The sequence below is a fragment of the Elgaria multicarinata genome, chromosome 9, assembly GCF_023053635.1.
Source record: "Elgaria multicarinata webbii isolate HBS135686 ecotype San Diego chromosome 9, rElgMul1.1.pri, whole genome shotgun sequence".
Classification (NCBI taxonomy): domain Eukaryota; kingdom Metazoa; phylum Chordata; class Lepidosauria; order Squamata; family Anguidae; genus Elgaria; species Elgaria multicarinata.
Genome location: NC_086179.1, coordinates 63,255,717 through 63,275,175, shown reverse-complemented (window position 1 = coordinate 63,275,175; position 19,459 = coordinate 63,255,717). Strand labels below are relative to the sequence as shown.

Sequence of the window (19,459 nt, the reverse complement as noted above, 5' to 3'; positions counted from 1 at the left end):
TCATTTCATATTGCTAAAAGCCTGGGAGAAAAGAAAAGTCTTGACAGCTCTTTGTGGTTGTAGGAGATTGCAAGAAGTGGTCTAAATCCAATAGTCTTGGAGACAAATGGGCAAGTCACTTTCCCTAGACAGCATGGTACCACAGTACCCCCTAATTTCCTTCTTCTCAAACAGGTTGAATCCCTTTCCCCTATCCTATTCCTCCAATGCTGTAGCTCCCTTCTCACCCTCCTGTCCTGCACCATCCTTAATTCTGCTTCTTGCTTGCAGAGTTAAACTATGAAATTTGCTACCACAAAATCTAGTGGTGGACACCAATTTGGACCACTTTAAAAGGGGATAAGGCAACTGCATATGAGATAAGGCTATCGATGATTACTAGTTACCATTGGCTATATACTACTTCCAGCATCTGAGGCAGTACGCATACTAGTTTCTCAGGAGCAGGAGTGGGAGGGTGCTGTTATACTCATGTCGTGCTTGTGGACTTCCTTTGGGCATCTAGTTGGCCACTGTGAGAACAGAATGCTGGACTAAACTTGCCTTTGATCTGATCCAGCAGGACACGTCTTACATTCTTTGTGCATTCTTTAAAGGATGCAGAAGGGCCAACACTATGATTAAACAAGATGAGTGTTTGTCAGTTTAAATACCACTAAAAAGCAGCAAATGGTTATTTAATTTAATATCATATTTTTCTCATGATGGCTGGTGCAATTTGGATTTCCTGACCCAGGGAACCAATATTTGTTGGGGCATCTCTGAGTTGAAGAAACAGATGGAAACATCTAATGCCATTTATTTTCAGAAGTACAACGCTGAGAATGCATGCTACATTGGCCATAATGATATGAATAACCGTTTATGTGCAGAATGGGGGGACTTTAGAATACATTTGTGCTTTTAAGACCGTATATAAAACTTTTGTTGTTGTTGGCCATATCTATTAGAGTAAATTGAATGCTGTTTGAAGTTTCTGGCAGATGTCTGAAAGCAAGCTAATTCAATACAAATAAATCATCCTGTACTTCGCAGACAGCTCACGGGTAATGCAACAGGTGCATTTATTCAAAGTCCCATGGCATCCTCAGGGCCTGCTTTTCTACTGTCTCTCATCAGGCATCCAATTCAGTGATGAAAGACTGATGATCCATAGGGTAGCCTTCCAGCATCCATGCTCTGTGTGTAGTCGCTACTCCTCATCAACCAATGGCAGTCCTTCAGGCAGCCCTGCCAATGTGGTCTACGGAGCTTTGATCAGCCATATGTCCATATCCCGCTTAACTCATCTAAATAGCTGTCACGGCATCTCCTGCAGCCACTTCTGCTGAAAGTTCTTCTGTCTCTTCACTTCCATCTGCAAGAGCATGATGGTCCAGCAAACTTCAGTGCTATTATTGGATGCCTTCTCTCTTCATGCACAGGACCCCTAAAATCCTTTTTCTTGTTTACCAAGGAATTTGGCTTTACTCCCCTTGTGCTCCGAGTGAGAGCAGGAAAGAAGAAAAAGACCTATACCCATGGAAGGTCACCACATTTATTATTAACAGCCATTACAGTCATCATCATCATCATCATCATCATTGTCATCATCATAATCATCTACTACATGAATATCCCACCCTTCCTCCAAAGAAGTCAGACTGGCATACATGGTTTCTCCCCGATTTTATTCTCACAACAATCCTATAATGCAAGTTAGGTAAGAGATGGTGATTGGCCCAAGGTCACCCAGTGAAGCCTCATAGCTGGACGGGGATTTGAACCTGCTCCCCCAGTCTAATCCAGGACTCTAACCACTACAGCACACCATCTCTTGAGTTCAACAACTTGTTGAAACAGTTCTATGCAATCAATTTAGGAGGAAAAGGGGTAAGACATAAGGTGAAGGTCAATGACTGCTAGCTGTATCTAAACTCTGGGGAAATGTGGCTTAAACTTCTTGAATGTTAAGCATTCAGAACTGTGACATAGATTGGGGTCACCCTCATGAAAATTCTTAGAAATTGAGTTCAGTGACACACTGCCTTAATGGGGAAGTCAGGTCTACCTATTAACTGTTTCCCTTTGACTATATTGGGCAACTACCACCATGTGACCTCAACCAGAATGGGAGGGGACATTCACACATGGCAGCACAATACACGTGCAAGTCTTATCCGTATTTGACATTTCTCTCCACTTCTCCCATGACAAAGTCCCATACCAGCCCTTCTTCCTGAACTCTCTCAAATTCTTCTCCATTTTATCACAGTAGTATTGGGGAAAACACCACAGGAAGAACATGAATTAGATTTAGCTCTAAAACTGACTTGAGCATAATGTGCTGGTGATATTGACATTGAGGAATTTTTAAATATATATTAGATTATTTTTCTTGCCTGTGTCAGTTGGGTTTGAATTTTGTTGAGGATTTATGTTTTATTAACACATATAATTCGTATAGAAAGAGTATACAAATAGTATTTGAGGGAAATGAAATTAAGGCAAAATATAGGGCCCATGTTTATACTATATATATATATTTAAAGCATGTAATTAGTGTTGCTGCAAATATCTGTGATTTTCTGCTTTTGGTAAGAAAATGCCACATTGTTGCAGAAAGTATCTGAAAAGGCAGCAATTCTGGGATGATGGTGATGATGATGATGATGATGATGATGATGATGACATTGATATCACACAATCAGTGAACATGGTGCTTTATAGATCAAAACAGACAATGGAGAATTCTACATAAACAGCAGGGAGACAAAATGAAGAGAAGAAAGAAAGTGTTTAAAGCTTGGTTACACTTGAGAATGACAAGTAAGAGGATAAGCCAAAAGCCCCATGGAAAAGCTGACTTTTGAAAAGTGAAATGAAGGAAGGGGGATGCACTGTTACATACAGAAGTTCAGGCAGTTCCGCAAGGAAACGACAGCAAGATAGAACAAGTTGAATCATGTGTTGTAGTGGTTAGAGTGTTGGACAAGGAGTGGAAGCTCACTGGGTGACTTTGGGCTAGTCACAGAGTCTCAGCTCAACCTACCTCACAGGGTTATTGTTGTGAGGATAAAATAGAGAGGAAGAATATTAGGTACACTGCCTTGGATTCCTCAAGGAGGAAAAAGACAGGATATAAATGTAATAAATAAGTAAGTAATAAAGTTGGTGGAGTTTATTATTATTATTATTATTATTATTATTATTATTATTATTATTATTAGTTAAAAGCAAGAGTCGAACCGATCTGCTTCAAACTTGGCATGGCTGAAACCCTACTGAAGTCCTACCATGGTGCTAATTTTCATGTCTTTATATGTAATTTCCCCTTTCTTGAAACATGTTTGCTTCTCAAGGTGCTGAGATACGATCGTGAACATCAGGAGAAAGTTCTGGAGATGAAGTTCTCAGATATAGTTGTGTATCATCGGCGTACAGATGATATTGGAGGCCATGAGATTGAATAAGCTTGCCCAAGAGCAACATGTATAAGGAAAACAACAACGGGCCAAGCACTGAGCCTTGTGGAACCCCTACTGAAAGGGGAAAGGAGGAAGACGAGCTGCCATTAGCCAACACGCTGAAAGAGCGACCCGCTAGATAGGAGGCAAACCAGTTATAGACAGAGCCACAAAATCCAAGGTCATGAAGGGAATCTAAGAGAAGATCATGATCAACCGTGTCAAAGGCTGCAGTTAGATCAAGGAGAATAAGAACGGAATAATGGCCTTTAGACTTGGCAGTAAGGAGATCATTGGTGATCTTAGTAAGGGCTGTTTCGGTGGAATGCAGAGGACGGAATCCAGATTGAAAAGGATCCAAAGCAGAGTTACTAGAAAGAAAGTCAAGACAGTGAGAGTAGACCGCACGCTCCAGGATCTTTGAAACAAACGGCAACAAAGAGACAGGTCGGTAGTTAGACAGAGATAGCCTATCAAGAGTAGGTTTCTTGAGAATGGGAGAGACTGTAGCATGTTTAAAAGCGGAAGGAAATGAACCAGAGGACAGAGAAAGATTAATAATATGAAGCAAGGAAGGGAGGATAGCAGGAATAAGATTAATAAAGAAGGAATCGGATCACGAGAACAAGTGGAAGGCTTCGAAGAGCGCAGTATTGTAGACAGTTCATCCGCTGAGACCGAAGGAAACGCAGAGAAATTTGCAGGAGGAACTGACAGATGAGGAACAGGAACTGGAAGAGGAGCAGAGCTGGCCAGATCAGAGCGGATAGTTTGGATTTTAGCATTGAAAAAAGAGGCAAAGTTATTAGCAGACAGAGAGGCGGGGAGAGATGGCGGATTAGGCTTCAGAAGAGAATTGAAGGACGCAAAGAGCCGCTGAAGATGCCTAGCATTTGAGTAGTATTCAACTAGCGTTGAGTAGTACTAGCGTTGAGTAGTATTCAACTAGCGTTGAGTAGTACTGCTGTTTGGCCAATGAAATGGCAGAAGAGAAAGAGGAGAGTACAAATTTGTAATGGAAAAAGTCCGCCCAGTCCCTGGTCTTACGCCAAAGGCGTTCAGCTGCCCGGGAACAAGAGCGAAGGTAGCGGAGGGAAGAGGTGAGCCACGGTTGGGGTTGAGAAGGGCGAACTATCCGAGTTGTAGATGGAGCAAGATTATCAAGAGTTGAAGATAAGGAGGAATTAAAGAAGGAGACAGCTGAGTCCAAGGAGACAGCCGAAAAGACAGAAGGAAGGGAGGAGGCTAGAGACTGGGAAAAAGCCTCATAATTGATAGATTGCAAGTCACGACAGGAGCGAGAAGCGGGATGTGAAGGAGGAGGAGAAGCGGGACGTGAAGGAGGATGTATTCTAGTATTATTATGCACCAAGTCTGAATGACAAAGAGTCGGCTTAACCACCTGGAGGGGTAAGGAAGGTCAGCCATTCACCTCAGAGAACAAAGGGGGGAGGTGAAACAAAGGTACCACCTGGAGGGGGTGGGTGAAACAAAACTACGGAAAAGGTTTATATCAGAGGGCCTGCCCCAAACTTTTTGTCTTGTCTTTGCCAGAGCATGTGGAGAGAACCATGGAGAAGGGGCCAAGGCCCTACCTGCGAGTAGGTAGCATCAGATAAGATTTTATTGTTTTATATGTTACTGGATTTTTATGCTATACATGTTTTCATGTTACTCTTAATTAGTCTTCCCATGTATTTACCCTACCCTTAGTCTTAATAAAGTTTTCTACTTCATGATCTGTGAGCCCTCTTTGTCTTGACTTGGGTCCATGCTAAATCCGGTGTTAACAGGTCACGGAAAACGGTGCTCAGTCTTTACATGCACAACTTAAAACTCTCCCTTCCTTTTGAATTTTTAATCCAGTAATCCATGCAGTGGCGGTGGAGACAGGTAAGGGGACAGGAGGGAGGAGGGGGTCTTACCTGGTCATACAACCAAGTCATATGGGATATGTGCTCTGGGATAGCCAGGTGGAAAGAAAGTAATCTTTTGGATGGATTTCTCAATGTGAGCTAACAGTGTAAGGTTGCAGCATAAAAGGCAAATGCAGTTTTTGGAAGCAGTATTTTAAAATTCATTTAAATCTCTGATGTGGCTATTACATGTGACTTCCAAGTCATATGTAATAAGCACGTCTGAGATTTAAAAGATATCTGGTCATCCGTTACACAAAGCCATGAAATTCAATAAACAAAAAACCTACAGTTTACAAAACAACGTTAAGGCTGTACAGTTTTCAACCAAGCACCAAAAAGCAGGGAAAATGGGAGTTAAGGCTCAAAGGGAGCTTGAGGCAGAAAGTACCAGTGAAATTCTCATTCTCCCAAAGCAGATAAACCATGAGGACAGGATGGAGAATAGAATATACAGAGGTGACTGTGGGGTTGTGGAAAACTGATGACAAACAACTTAGAGCCACCTACTTCTCTTTTTTTTTTTAGAGCAGCCCTTCCCTAACCTGGTGCCCTCCAAAGGTGTTGGACTACAACTCCCATCATTGCAAGTCAGTATGTCCCATGGTCAGGAATGCTGCAACTTATACTCTCAAACATCTGGAGGGAAGCAGGCTTTCATATGTAGAGGTGACTGTGGGTTTGTGGAAAACTGATTGGGGAATGCAGTTCTAGAGCAAGGGCAGGCAGAATGTAGATCACAAGATGTGTTGAAGTTCAACTCATAAAAGTTCCTGTCAGCATGGACAATGATCAGGAATGCTGTGACCGCAGAGGATTTTTCTTATGTGTTCAGCATTGTGAGATCAGAGACAGAGCTAACACCTAATAGATTCATGTGTAAGGATTATTTTAAAACTATTGAAGAAAATGTTTTTTGTCCTCACCATAACATGGAAGTTGCAGCGCAACACAGCTGGAGAGCACCAGGCTGGAGAAGGATGGTTTATACTTGGATCCTATACATGTCTTCTCAGAACTCAGTGCTGCTGAGTTTACTAGAGTTTCCTCCCAAGTGGTATAGCATTGCAAACTAATTTCATCTGAAAGGAGTTCAAGATACCCAAACTAATCCTTTTCTGTTCCTCTGTCACTCTGATGAGATGATGTATTGTGGAGGGACTGTGGGGAGTGAACAGTATATTTTGTATGGACACATTTTAAGGGGGGAGGAAAAAACATTGGTTCTTTGAAGGGCAGGGCATTGACCAAAAATTGAAAATGCCAGCCCTTGCTCTGGTTCTACATCTCCAACAAATAGTGCCCCTTCAGTTATCAATTGTGCTGCTCTATGTGAGATGTGTGTGAGAAAGAAAATATTGTGCAGCGCCTGTATTTGATAAGGATATAGAACAGCATTCCCCATCCTGCTGTCCCAACATTCCTGACCATGGGACATACTGACTTGCAATGATGGGAGTTGTAGTCCGACACCTTTGGAGGGCACGAGGTTGGGGAAGGGCTGCTCTAAACAAAAAAAGAGAAGTAGGTGGCTCTAAGTCGTTCGTCATCAGTTTTCCACAACCCCACAGTCACCTCTGCATATCCTATTCTCCATCCTGTCCTCATGGTTTATCTGCTTTGGGAGAATGAGAATTTCACTGGCACTTTCTGCCTCCTTAGGGAGGATGTGGTGTTAAGGGATTGTGAGCCTTAACTCCCAATTTCCCCGCTTTTTGGTGCTTGGTTGAAAACTTTACAGCCTTAACGTTGTTTTGTAAACCGTAGTTTTTTTGTTCATTGAATATCAGTATCAAGCCAACTAAATCATCTATTTGTTCACCTTTACAGTGCAGTTCCCGTTAAGTTCCTGTGAATTACAAAGTAATTTAAACTGTGTGAAGAATAAGTGCAAAGTCTTTAGAACAGTGACTCCAACCTGCTCTGTTATATTAAAATGTATGTGGGTACAGTGGCATTGAAAGCATAGCTTCAAATACTGGAGTGACTGCTGAGAACAGGGAAATCCTAGTTAAAGGCTTTGAGTAATATATTTGCTTTGATCATGCTAATGACCATTTTATAACTTGTACAATGCCTAATGTGACAGACTAGAAACAAGGGAAGGTTTTTGGCTCTTAGAGACTGAATATTTCATGACAAAAATGCTCTCACAGAGTGTTTTATAAAACTGATATTGGAAAGAAAAGGGCAACTGCTTGAAGGCATTAAACTTTTCCCCCATAGTTTCTTCTGAGAATTTTTAATAGAATAAAAAAAAAACCACATATGTTATTGTGTCTGGGATGTTTTGATAACTACAGCTTGTATAGCTTCAGGGAGGTTTAGCAGTTTGTCATATTTATAAAGAGAAATGTATCAGGGGTAGAACTGCAGACCTCTGCCATATTTTTTAATGTTAGCTGAGTTTTAATATAGCTTTGTGTGTCATTAAAAAAAGATGACAGTTATGTAATATGCGGCTCTTTGCCAGTTACATAAGCCATGGGCTAGTATCTCTCTGCCAGTTCCACAAGCCATGGGCTAGTATCTAGATCCAGTAGCAGATTGAATCTTATTAACTCTGGCCAGCTTCAAATATTTCCAAGGTAGTTGTCAGGGCTTATTGGAGGAACATTATTGGATTGTGCTACTGTGTTCTCCACCTCCTCCATTATCCTCTGCCTCCAGTTCAATTATCCATTGGCTCATGATTCCCCAGTTTGCTTTGAGATTTTGTGAGTGCATGTGGCTTTGGCATCACCTGATTTGTGTTCAGGTAATCATATCTCAGCTTAATAAGCTAAGACATGTAGGAGCTGCATGCTTGTGCATTCAACTGCTTGGTGCACCTGTAATGGAATGTGGAAGTCTCCAATGATCCATGATTTCCTGATTCTGTAGCTCTTTGGGAACTATGGGCCCCAGCTTTGGGGACTATGGGTTCCAGCCAGGATCTGGAACCACAATTTGAAGGGCCAGCCTGTTTCTTCAGTTTACTGCTGGGTATGACATGTCTGCACTCATTTTCCATAAATGTGCATGAGTGGTTCAGAGCCATCTTTTTAACATATTGTGGCAAATACTGTCGCAATATGTTGGGGTGGAATGGACTTTATTGTTTCAGTGTCTTTTTTTAAAAAAAATAGAAAAAATGGCACTGCTAGACCAACACATGAGGAAGTCCCATTAAAAAGAGTGAGATTCATTTCTGAGTAAATATGCATAGGATTGCACTGGAAGTACATAGAAATTTGAACACGGTAAAATTGGCATGTGTAGACTAGGAAATAGTTACATGGAGAAAAGAAAGCTTGCCGTTTTGGAATATTTAATCTACATGCATCTACAGAGAAATGGAGAGGGGATCCGCACGTCGCTCCCAGAGCGCTTCTATGCGACTCCAGTGCACCCCGAAAACGATAGTCTGACTTCCCTGTAAAAGAAATGACGAAGAGCCGTCCACGCCGCCGCCGAGGAGAGCTCTCCACCAGCGAGGAGAGCTCGGCAAAAGAAGGCGGGGTAGAGAGCTTCTTCCGCTCTTCACCCCGCCTTCTTTTGCCGAGCTCTCCTCGCCGGCGGAGAGCTCTCCTTGGTGGCGGTGGTGGCGGCATGGACGGCTCTTTGACGTTTCTTTTACAGGGAAATCAGACTATCGTTTTCGGGGTGCACTGGAGTCGCATAGAAGTGCTCTGGGAACGACTTGCAGATCCCCCCGGAGTGTCCATTTGTTAACTTTGTATAAGTTTCCTTCTGGCATGAGCTTCTGTGTACCCTTCTTCTCTTGTTAGTTTACTCAAGTCAGAATTGTGGTGTTTTGAAATATAGGAATTAGAAATATCGAGGTAACCTATAATGTTCAAGATGCCCACAGCCTGATCCCTCTTGAACAAAAGGTTGGGGAACTATTTGATAATGTGTTCTGTATTTATGGTCATTAAAGAAATTATCTCTTCATCCTATTTGTGCTTTTTTTTACTTTAATAAGTCTCTAATTTTCTACATTGTCAAGGATTGCATGAAGGTGGCATTGCCTCCCTTTCTTTAACACCTTTCCCATTACCTACATCTGTTTTCTGCTGCTCATAAAATAGAGTGTTTTGCTCATTATGGCTCCTTTCTTTAGTTTCCTAAGTGTGTTAAAATAGAGTCTGCTTGAATAAATGCCATCATGAGCATCTTTCCTAACAGGATACAAAGAGAAGTAGTTTGCTTGTGTGTGGACATTCAATTGTTTCAGAAACCCTTTTGACTTCATCTTAAATTGTGACCAACAGTTTCACTTAAGCCAACAGGGAAATAAAATTTATGGATGTGATTTAAAGGTTTTCCATTTTGGCAAACGCCATGGTGTACACATACAACATCCCCCATCTCTGAACATCAGGTGTTCATGAAAGCAGCTGCACTTTCAGTAACTCCCCCAGAATTAGGATTAATGTTTCTTTTCTTCTTCTCCCCCCCCCTCTTCACTTTGCGCAATGCCGCAGGTTTTATAATGGAGAATAATGATAAAAAATAACATTGTTCCAGGAACAAAATGTATATGTCTCTGTGGTTATCATGATTTCGAATTTGTCTCATTCAAATATTAGTCCCCGCAGCAACAGAATGATTCCTGATAGCATGCTGGGGCTTTGGTTCAGAACAAGCTACCAGCAGAATGTCACCTCTTGAACTATTTGTATAACTTGCTCTCCCCTAACAAGGCATCCCAGTAGTTTCTTGCTTTGCCTTTGAAACTTGGTTGAGTTTATTACTGAACTACACAAGTCTAAACACGAATGGAATATTGCTGCTGAGGTTTTAAGGTTGCTTTCTTTTCTTTTAAACTAGCTGCTCTGGAGCAAGTATTCTACAAAGAAAAAAAATGCACTGCTAGACTCTCACATTTAAGGCTGTAACCCTAAACACACATACCAGTGAGGAATCCCCATCAAAAACAGTGAGACTTACTTCTGAGTAAACGTGTATAGAACTATAAGAAGGGAGCTTTTAAATGGCTAAAGTTGTGTGTGAACTGGCCTGGGGAAAAAGAAAGAACTGAAGTGGTTGCTTACATAGGGCTCATCTACACCAAACAAGATATTCCACTATGAAAGTGGTATGAAAGTGGTATATAAAAAGCAAGAGCTACACTACTGCTTTATAGTGGTATTGAAGTGTACTGCAGGATCTACACTACTGCTTTATAGTGATACTGATGTGCACAGACAACTGTTGGGGGCCCATGACACGTCTTCACCAAGCAGGATATAACACTATGAAAGTGGTATATGGTATGTGTCAATGGGCCCCAGCAGTTGTCAGTGCACTTCAATACTGCTATAAAGCAGAAGTGTGGCTCCTGCCTTTTATATACTGCTTTCATATCACTTTCATAGTGGAATATCCTGCTTGGTGTAGATGAGCCCATAGTATTATTATTTTAAATTGTGAAGAGTGATCAGTATTTGTTTTAATTTCGGGGCTTAAGTCTGTTTTACTTTTTGCATAAATAACTCTACGATTACATTTCTCTTTAGAACCATAAGTTACAAAAAGAAGTACGTGAAAGTTCCACACGGCCATATATGGGTGGAAGGCGATCATCACGGACATAGTTTTGACAGCAACGCTTTTGGCCCGGTAAGTCCCAATGATTCTCTCCATGCATATGCAATTATAGTTAAATTCAATATAATATATAATAGCCTAAAAGGGATGGGGATTCTATCCCTGTAAAATTATAAGGACAGAAAATTTAGTATGGGCAGCATCTCCCATTACAGCGTTGCAGGAATATGTAGATTTATTTATTTATTTATTTATTTATTTATTTATTACATTTTTATACCGCCCAATAGCCGAAGCTCTCTGGGCGGTTCACAAAAATTATGGAATGGAAACTTCGCCTGCTCACGGTTCCAGGTGAATCCATGCAGTGCAATCCAATACATGTCTACTCAGAAGTAAGCCCTTCCAAATTCTATTGGGCTTATTCCCAGGCAAGTGTGTATGGGATGACAGTTTTAAAAGCCCAAATCCTTTCTCCTACACTGGCTGCTGCTCTTCGGCACACTCTTTAACAGCACACAATGTCTGTCATTTCGCAATAATTGTTGCCTTGGGAGGTTACTGACTTTGAGCACTATTACCATGACTTGACATTTATTTGGTGCCAATGGTGTGCTAGGAGCTGCGTAGGACACAGAAAAGCCCAGAGGATTTTATAAATTATATTAGACGGACATGTCTGAGACAGAGATGAGAAACTGACGACGACAAGCCAGGGTGGGGACGTTGTAAAGCTGTGGGCAGTGGAGGACATACGATGCGGCTGGGATAGTTCAGAAGCTTTTTGAAGAGAAGTGGATCTTGAGGAGGGCCTTGTAAGGAGGCAGCTATAATTGGTGATGGCTGCTTCACCCGTGAAGATCACTCAGTTTTGTGCTCATGGAAGGGAGACAGCCAGATGAACAGAACTGGCAAGGATGCTCTAAACAAAGAGTTCAAGATGAGAAAAACCATGGCAGGGGAAGTGGAGGTGAAAGAAGCTATGCTAGGGGATGATATTCAGAATAAACGAGAGGGAAGGGATGTAAGCAGAGATGAGAGAGATAATGTAGGGCTGATCCACACATGCATAGGCATCATGCTATTGCTCAGAACTGAACGTGGGAACTCTCTCCATTAAAAGGTACTGTGTCAGATATGATAGTATGAATGTTTTTTCTGTGGCTGCTTCACGTGTGCGGCTCATCACTGCATGTTTGTAGTCATTGAGTGATGAGCTTGCTTGGATGGATTTACAGACAGGATGTAGAAGTGGAGAGTTTTATAAGAGAGACCTAGAACCTTCAGGTGATAGGATTTTTGTGAACCGCCCAGAGAGCTTCGGCTATTGGGCGGTATAAAAATATAATAAATAAATAAATAAATAAATAAATAGGAAGTGCAGCAGGAAGCCCGGGCAAGGATGAAAGGTGAAGACATCAACATTGTTGGGAGAAGGAAGACACCAAACCTAAGTGATATTTCTTTCATATTATTTTATAACTCCAATAGAGGTGTGATATCAGAAAATTAATTTAGATTTGAACACTTACAATAAAATTCAGGTAGAACAAATAACAAAAGGTACTGTACCTAGTGGTGTTAATTCACAAGCATTTCACTTGTGTAGGCCGCAAGCATGCTTTCATTATAAACAGAGGTCTCAGTGTTTGCGTGTATCCCATTCTTGTAGAATAGTTGTCCAGGTGTGGAGAGCCAGTGTGGTGTAGTGGCTAGAATGTTGGACTGTGAGTCCACTTGGCCATGGAAGCTGACTGGGTGACTTTGGGCCAGTCACTGACTCTCAGCCCAATTTACCTCATGGGGTTATGAGGATAAACAGAGAGGAAAAAAGGCATATAAATGTAATAAATAAATACATGTTTAAAAAGGAGGGGGGAAACTAAGAGGGAGTGCTTTGATATAAGATAATGCAGTTACATGAATTCAATTGGAAAACCAGCTGAATTCCATTTATTTATTTATTTGTTTATTAAAACTTTTGTATCCCGCCGTATATCACTGGGATCTCAGGGTGGCATACAGATAAAATCAGAACAATATAAACAAAAATAATTTACATGGCTACAATCATATTAAATCGTTAACAGTAGAAAATGTTTAAAAGCAATAAAAACCATTAACAATTAAAACTATGTGTAACCCTGGAGAATTTAACCCTCAAAGGCTTTGATAAAGAATCATGTTTTAATTCGGTGCTGAAGTGAAGCCAATGTTGGCACTAGTTGGACCTTCAAGGGGAGAGTATTCCACAACCAGGCTGCCACCACAGAGAAAGCCCTCTCCCATGTCCCACCATAATGTATGTCTCATGTTGGTGGGACACAGAAGAGGGCTCCTCCAACAGGTCTCAAATCTCGGGCAAGCATATATAGAGAGTGGCGCTATATTTGATTGCCAGATATCTTGTGAGTCTGGCAAACAAATACTTTGGACACTTGACTCAACCCCCAACATTTGCTGCACAATGTTTTATATTTTCTTGAGAAGTAAAGTAGGGCATCAGTGAAGTTCTAAGAATAACCAACAAGGCAGAGGGCATTGATGCATGGGCATCTAATGATGTTAGGACATTTCCCATATCAGCGTGCTTTTAAGATCTGCATTGGAGACAATCCTCCAACAGCCCTCTCCATCAGAGGGTAGGCAGGAAGAGACGAAAAAGAATCCTGTTCAGTGGGGGCACCCCATCTGGGAGACTTGCTCCATCGGCCAGTTTTTTGTAAGGCATCAAAATTGGAGTCCTTCAGGGAACAGGTCAAGACAGATTTATTCAACAAGGCTTTAAACTTGAGTGCTCTGTCTCCTGGCTGCTTTGATATACTTATTTTATCTGATCTATTTTGAATTTGATGGCTTTTGTTTTTACTTCTGCCATTCTAGTTTTTATCTGTGCATTGGATATATCTCTTTGTGATTCACTTTGGATATTTTTGAACAGAAAAGCAAGATATATTTTAAATAAATAAAAACAATGGAAATAGCATTCAATCCAGTACAAGTGCTGGGATTTACTATGGGTAAATAACTTACTGTGGATTTCCAGCATGAGTATGCATTATGATCTATGAAATGGATAGAGATCGGGGACATGACATGTAGGGCACATTATGTGGATGGGACTAAGAGAACTACATAATAATCTAAAGGCATTCCAGTTGCTTGATACCATCAGCAATGGTAGAAATCAATGTGCGCTGGCATAGAATCACTATCTGTTAGTGGCATAGGAAACAACACTGTACAAAAGGATGGTTCTGTCTCACTACACCAGCCCTGGATGAAGTTTTAATAACACTAAGGCATACTACTCCATGTGTCATTGGATATTGGATAACTTTTGTAAACCGCCCAGAGAGCTTCGGCTATGGGGCGGTATATAAATTTAATAAATAAATAAATAAATAAATATTGGTATATGTACGAATATGTAAATGTGCTTGAGCTGAAGCACTCCAATTTGTTGATCCTGGTTCTGTCCTAGCTCTTCCTAAAGCTTATTTCCCCACATTGCAATTCCTTTCTCTCACATAAGTTTGAAACAGATGAACAAAATGAAAGGACGTCACTGTGGCAGAAATGAATCCTGTCCTCCTTTTGTTATAACAAAGGTCACCCAAGTGAAAAATGTTAGCTGTGTCAGAACTATAATTTCCATGTACTAATGCATTTTCCCATGAAAGAATTCATAGAAATACTATCTTTTGAAGACTGATTCCATTTTAAGCATATCACCACTCAAATTCAATTTCAGGCAAAGTACTTGCATGGTGTAAAATATCCCAGGTGCTTCCAAGATATTTTGGACTTCAACTCCTGGTCTCTTGATCATTGGCGGCCATGCTGGCTGGGGCTGATGGGAGATGAAGTCCAAACAGGGCCCCAGGATGCGGAAGGCCAGTGTAGATGAAGCGAGACGTAGTTATTTTTGTAGATGAACATAATGTGCTTCATTGGATGTAAACTGAAACAGTAAAAAACAAAACAAAACGCCGAAAGAGAATAGATTTTAGCAATAAATGTGTTGCTGTTTTCATTCAGAACATAGGCCTTAACTAGATCTAAGGTTTATCCCGGGACTGTAAATGACACACAGGATATCAGGCAGGGATGATCCCGGGATAAATCTTAGGTCTAGCTAAGGCCATAGACTTAAGAGATCAATAGACTAAGAACAATAAGATAAACCCACTGAGTTCATTCAGAATCTAAAGTATGTTAATTCTGGGGACATAAGATCCTTTAGCATCAAATAATTAGATCACATTCTCTATTTCTCTGATGGCATAGAATCATTTCTTAATGTGAACGCACAGTTTCCTTGCGCTAGAATGACGTTTCCATTTTAGGCAAGGTGTGGAGCTATATGCTCTATATGCATTTTTTACCATTAAAAATCCTACCTTACAAACAGACTTTCAACACTGGAACATTTTGGTTTCATATCATTTTAAAAAAGAATGGAACTCAAAACGTCAGTGCTGCTGCTAAAAAGTTTTTCATTGTTTTCAATCAAATTAGGGTTTTGGCACTGTAGTAACAACAGTATACAAAAGGGAAGGGAAGGCATGTAAAACTGAAGCTAACATTGGGTGTTTTTCTTATGTGTTTCTTTTTTCTACCTATGTAAATATATGGAATACTTTTATTGAAGCTAGAAATGTGATAAAAAGTGTGCTGAAGTCTGAACAATAAAACTAGCCAGCTACAGATTTAGCTGTTAATTACTTTGCAGCATGTTAGATTAAATTAAGGAAAGCAGCCTTTTTGTATTTTATTATTCGAAGAGTAGCTTTGTTCAATGCAAAGGAGCAAATGTACTGTAATGCTGTTACTTTGATATTGCCTTGTTTAATCTACATTTTGAAACAAGCCTTAGTAGCTATTTGTAATGGCTTTAAAAATATCCTGCACTGAGGATCAGCCAATAACCATTAAAAGAACTCATGGCTTTCCCACTATCCCATTACTTTTTTCGTTTTCTTATTTAATGTGTATATATTTTGAAAGATATTTCTTCAATTAGTTGAACTAGGATGGTGCTTTCCTTTAAATTAACCAATGCTTTTATCAAATTCTTATATAAAAAACCTACATTCTGCTTTAATTGGAAACTAATAGAGATATAGTAATGCACAATTTTACTGAGATATTTATACATTCACTTTTGCCATGGGTAATTGTCTTACGCATAGTTTCAGGGGCCATACCACAAGTATTTTCGTGCTCCATTTTTGTGCACCATTCGTCCTTCATAGGTTGGGCAAGAATAGATACAGAAGATGCTTGTAATGGGAATCATTTAACATTTATACCTAAGTCAAATATGAGGCCTCTTGTTTCATACAGCCAGTTTACCTCCCATGCTACCAATATTACATACCTCTACATTCTCCAAGCCCAGGGTCCACAGGCGCTTTATGAAACTTGACCCTGAACTCAAATTCCACTGACATCAAAGCCTGCTGTTGTTTGCTATATTATTGCAGAAATGGTCTCAGGTGGTCTAGTTACTACAGCAGTCCGCAAACTATTTAAACCTTCAACAATATAAATACACCAGGGAGTGTGGGACGGGTGATCACAGCTTCAGGAGTTCCATTCACATGGGGAGAGGTTTACATATATACGTATGCATGAGGTCTCTTTTCAGACTTCATTTTGAAAGCATAGAGATCACACACTTCTGCTCTTTCCTCTAAATCAGTGGTTCCCAAAGTGGGTGGTATTGCCCCCTTGGGGGCGGTGGGATTGCATAGGGGGGCGTTAAGAGGCAAAGGGATGGCAGGGGGCGCTGGCAGGGGGCGCTAACAGGCAAAGGGGCGGCAGGGGGGCGCTCGAGGTGGTCTCTCCAGAAGGTCCTAAAACCCAGGGGCCGAGCAGGAAAGAGCGGCAAATTCAGCTGTTCTCCCCACACCGCTCCTGCTCAGGAAGGACTTTCTCACTCACGCAGCTGGTCTCTCCTCCTATCTCAAGCCCACCGCGGCCCCACCAGAAGTAGGGGGTGGGGGAAGCGCCCACAGGGGGCAGCAGAGCAGGAAACAGCGGCGAATTCAGCTGCTCTGCCCACTCTTCTCCTGCCTAGGAGGGCCCAGGGCTTCTTTACATTTATATACCGCCCCATAGCCGAAGCTCTCTGGGCAGTTTACAAAAGTTAAAAACAGTGGTGTTATGCAAGTTTTAAAAAGAACCTTCAATAAAATATATAGTCTTATGCTACCTTGACGGATTTTTCAAACAGGATTTAAAAACCCAGACACGCAGTGATAAAGTATGATTTTCTGCAATGAGAACTGGCATGCTTCCTCTCCCCATTTATAATACATCACATGTCAGAAGAAGACAGCAGAAGATACTGCTCCTGATTTTCAGCCAGCCACAGTACTCTATGATATTCAAACCCAGGAACTGTGCTTTGTTTAAACTAGGATTTGAGATGCTTAAGCTATGCTTAGGAGAACAAGCCAAGATGAAATTAAGATTTCAGAATCTGGCTGGTTCTCACTAACCTTATTTTTTTTTAGCAGGGGTGGAGAAATAACCCCCTCCCAGCCCTTTGTTATCTGGTCCTGGCCACTTTGCCTACCCCATACTTTCCACCATTGGAGAGGGTACAGGGTGAGTGAAGCACTTAGTGTACCAATTTGGAGGGCAAGTGGTGCATAAAGTAAGGGGAATCTCCCTGTTATCTCTGACCAATGATAGGAAATAATGGGGGAATTTTCCTCCCCCAACCCCCTGGTAGCCTCCAAAGCATGGCGCTTGGGGAGAGGACAGAGCAGAGCTCATGGAAGGAAGCAAAGCTTCTGTGGGATGGCTGGGAAAAATCCAAAGGCAAGATTAGGACCACACGTTCCTCATCCATGGTCTAAACAAACTACAGTTTCTTGTGTTGGGAACTATGCGCAGTCTAAAATCTGAAGTGGAAGCTTTTGATATTCTCGTGAGATATACAAAAGGTGAAGATATGGGTTTTTCTCATATTAGGACAGCATGGCTTCCTGTTTTGTCTGAACCAGGCCAATATAAGAATACTTCAGAACCAATGCTTCACACAACTTGCCTCGGTGGATAGAAAGTAGATTTGCCAAATAAGCCATCAGTTGTTTGTTGGACTGAAATAAATTATTTAATTATTAATCCATTAGGAATAGATCTTTGTCTATTAGGACTAGACTTTTGCCTCTGCAAGTAGGAATTATTCAGAGTGCATTAACGTTAGATAAAAGATTTTTTTAAAAAAGCTGATAATGAACAGAACATAAACCTGACTCTGAGAAGAAGAAAAAATCCATAATAATAATAATAATAATAATAATAATAATAATAATAATTATTATTATTATTATTATTATTATTATTATTATTATTTAGCCAAGAGGTCTTCAGACTGCAGCTAACCTTTCTGGCTTGGCTCTGACCTCTTCCAGAGAAATCTTCAAGGGACTCAAGGGAGAATTGAAGGGAAAGGATTTTTGCTTTGTTTCTTTGCAGACCTTGGAAGCTACAAAATACAGTGTTTTCTGAGGAAAGAAAAGTCTTGATAGTGCTGTTTTGTTGTTGTTGTCAAGACTTGAGAGCTGTTTATCTAATAGCATTTTAATTCTTAACAGAAAACTTGTGTTCCTGTTTATCCTGTCAATACAACTACATTTCAGATTGTACTCAATGTTACTTAACCAGATTACTGAAAATCTCCAATTTTCTGAGTCAGAAAAGTGTGCATAATTTGATTAAAATTTAAAAGGGAATATTGGGCATGTGAAATATAAATATTCAACTAAAACAAGACCTTGCCAAGCAGTCAAAATTCATGGTAAATAGTTTTAATAAATGTACAAAGCTGCAATCGCTTCTGGACTCTCATATTTATTCACTTTTATTTATTCAGATAAATCATTTTTACCCCACTCCTTTCCTGGGAAAGGCTCTTAGAGTGGCTTACATAATCAATGAAATCAATTAAAGATCAATAAAGACAAGACAGTCCCTGCACACAACCTAAAAGGCATGACACAAAAGGGAAAAAAAGGGATGGGGACAGGAGGTAAAAAACAAACTCAGGAACCAGTTCTTAATGTTTTGTAAAAGTCCTTATAATGACCAGCTCGCATAGAAACAGTTCAGGGTAAGGTGGAGCCAAATGGAGCCAATTAGAATAACTCTTTTTGACAGGTATTTTGTTTCTATTCTCTGTCCACAGAGCACACAAAACCATTCTGTGGTTCCCTTTGTTCTTGCTCACGATATTTGCTTGACACAGGGCTGAGTGGATACTGTCAGGAACAAATCTCCTTTGTCTAAATTTTACTTAATAGGAGAGGAGAAGGGCTCATATGATTTATTGTTTGGAAATTTCGGAGTTGAGGTAATTTTCCATCTGGTCCAATCAAGACATACCAGAAGAGGGTAGAGAGAAAATCTACTCTCTAAATGGAGTAGGTGTGAAGTGCACAAGCAGCGTTTTTCAATGCAGCTTGTTTCTTCTGATGAACACACAGTCTCAGAGCTGAACAGAATGGATATTACATGGTGGACAAATCTATGAGAAGTAAACAAAAG

At 40.6% G+C, this 19,459-nt stretch overlaps 1 protein-coding gene across 1 annotated transcript in view; it reads left to right on the top strand.

The window, feature by feature from the left end:
- The window catches only part of IMMP2L (inner mitochondrial membrane peptidase subunit 2), a 575,031-nt gene that overhangs the window by 458,565 nt on the left and 97,007 nt on the right, over positions 1–19,459 (top strand). Inside the window, exon 5 of the mRNA XM_063134821.1 lies at positions 10,867–10,969. Coding sequence (XP_062990891.1) covers positions 10,867–10,969 — 103 coding nt within the window. The remainder of the gene's footprint in view (positions 1–10,866; positions 10,970–19,459) is intronic.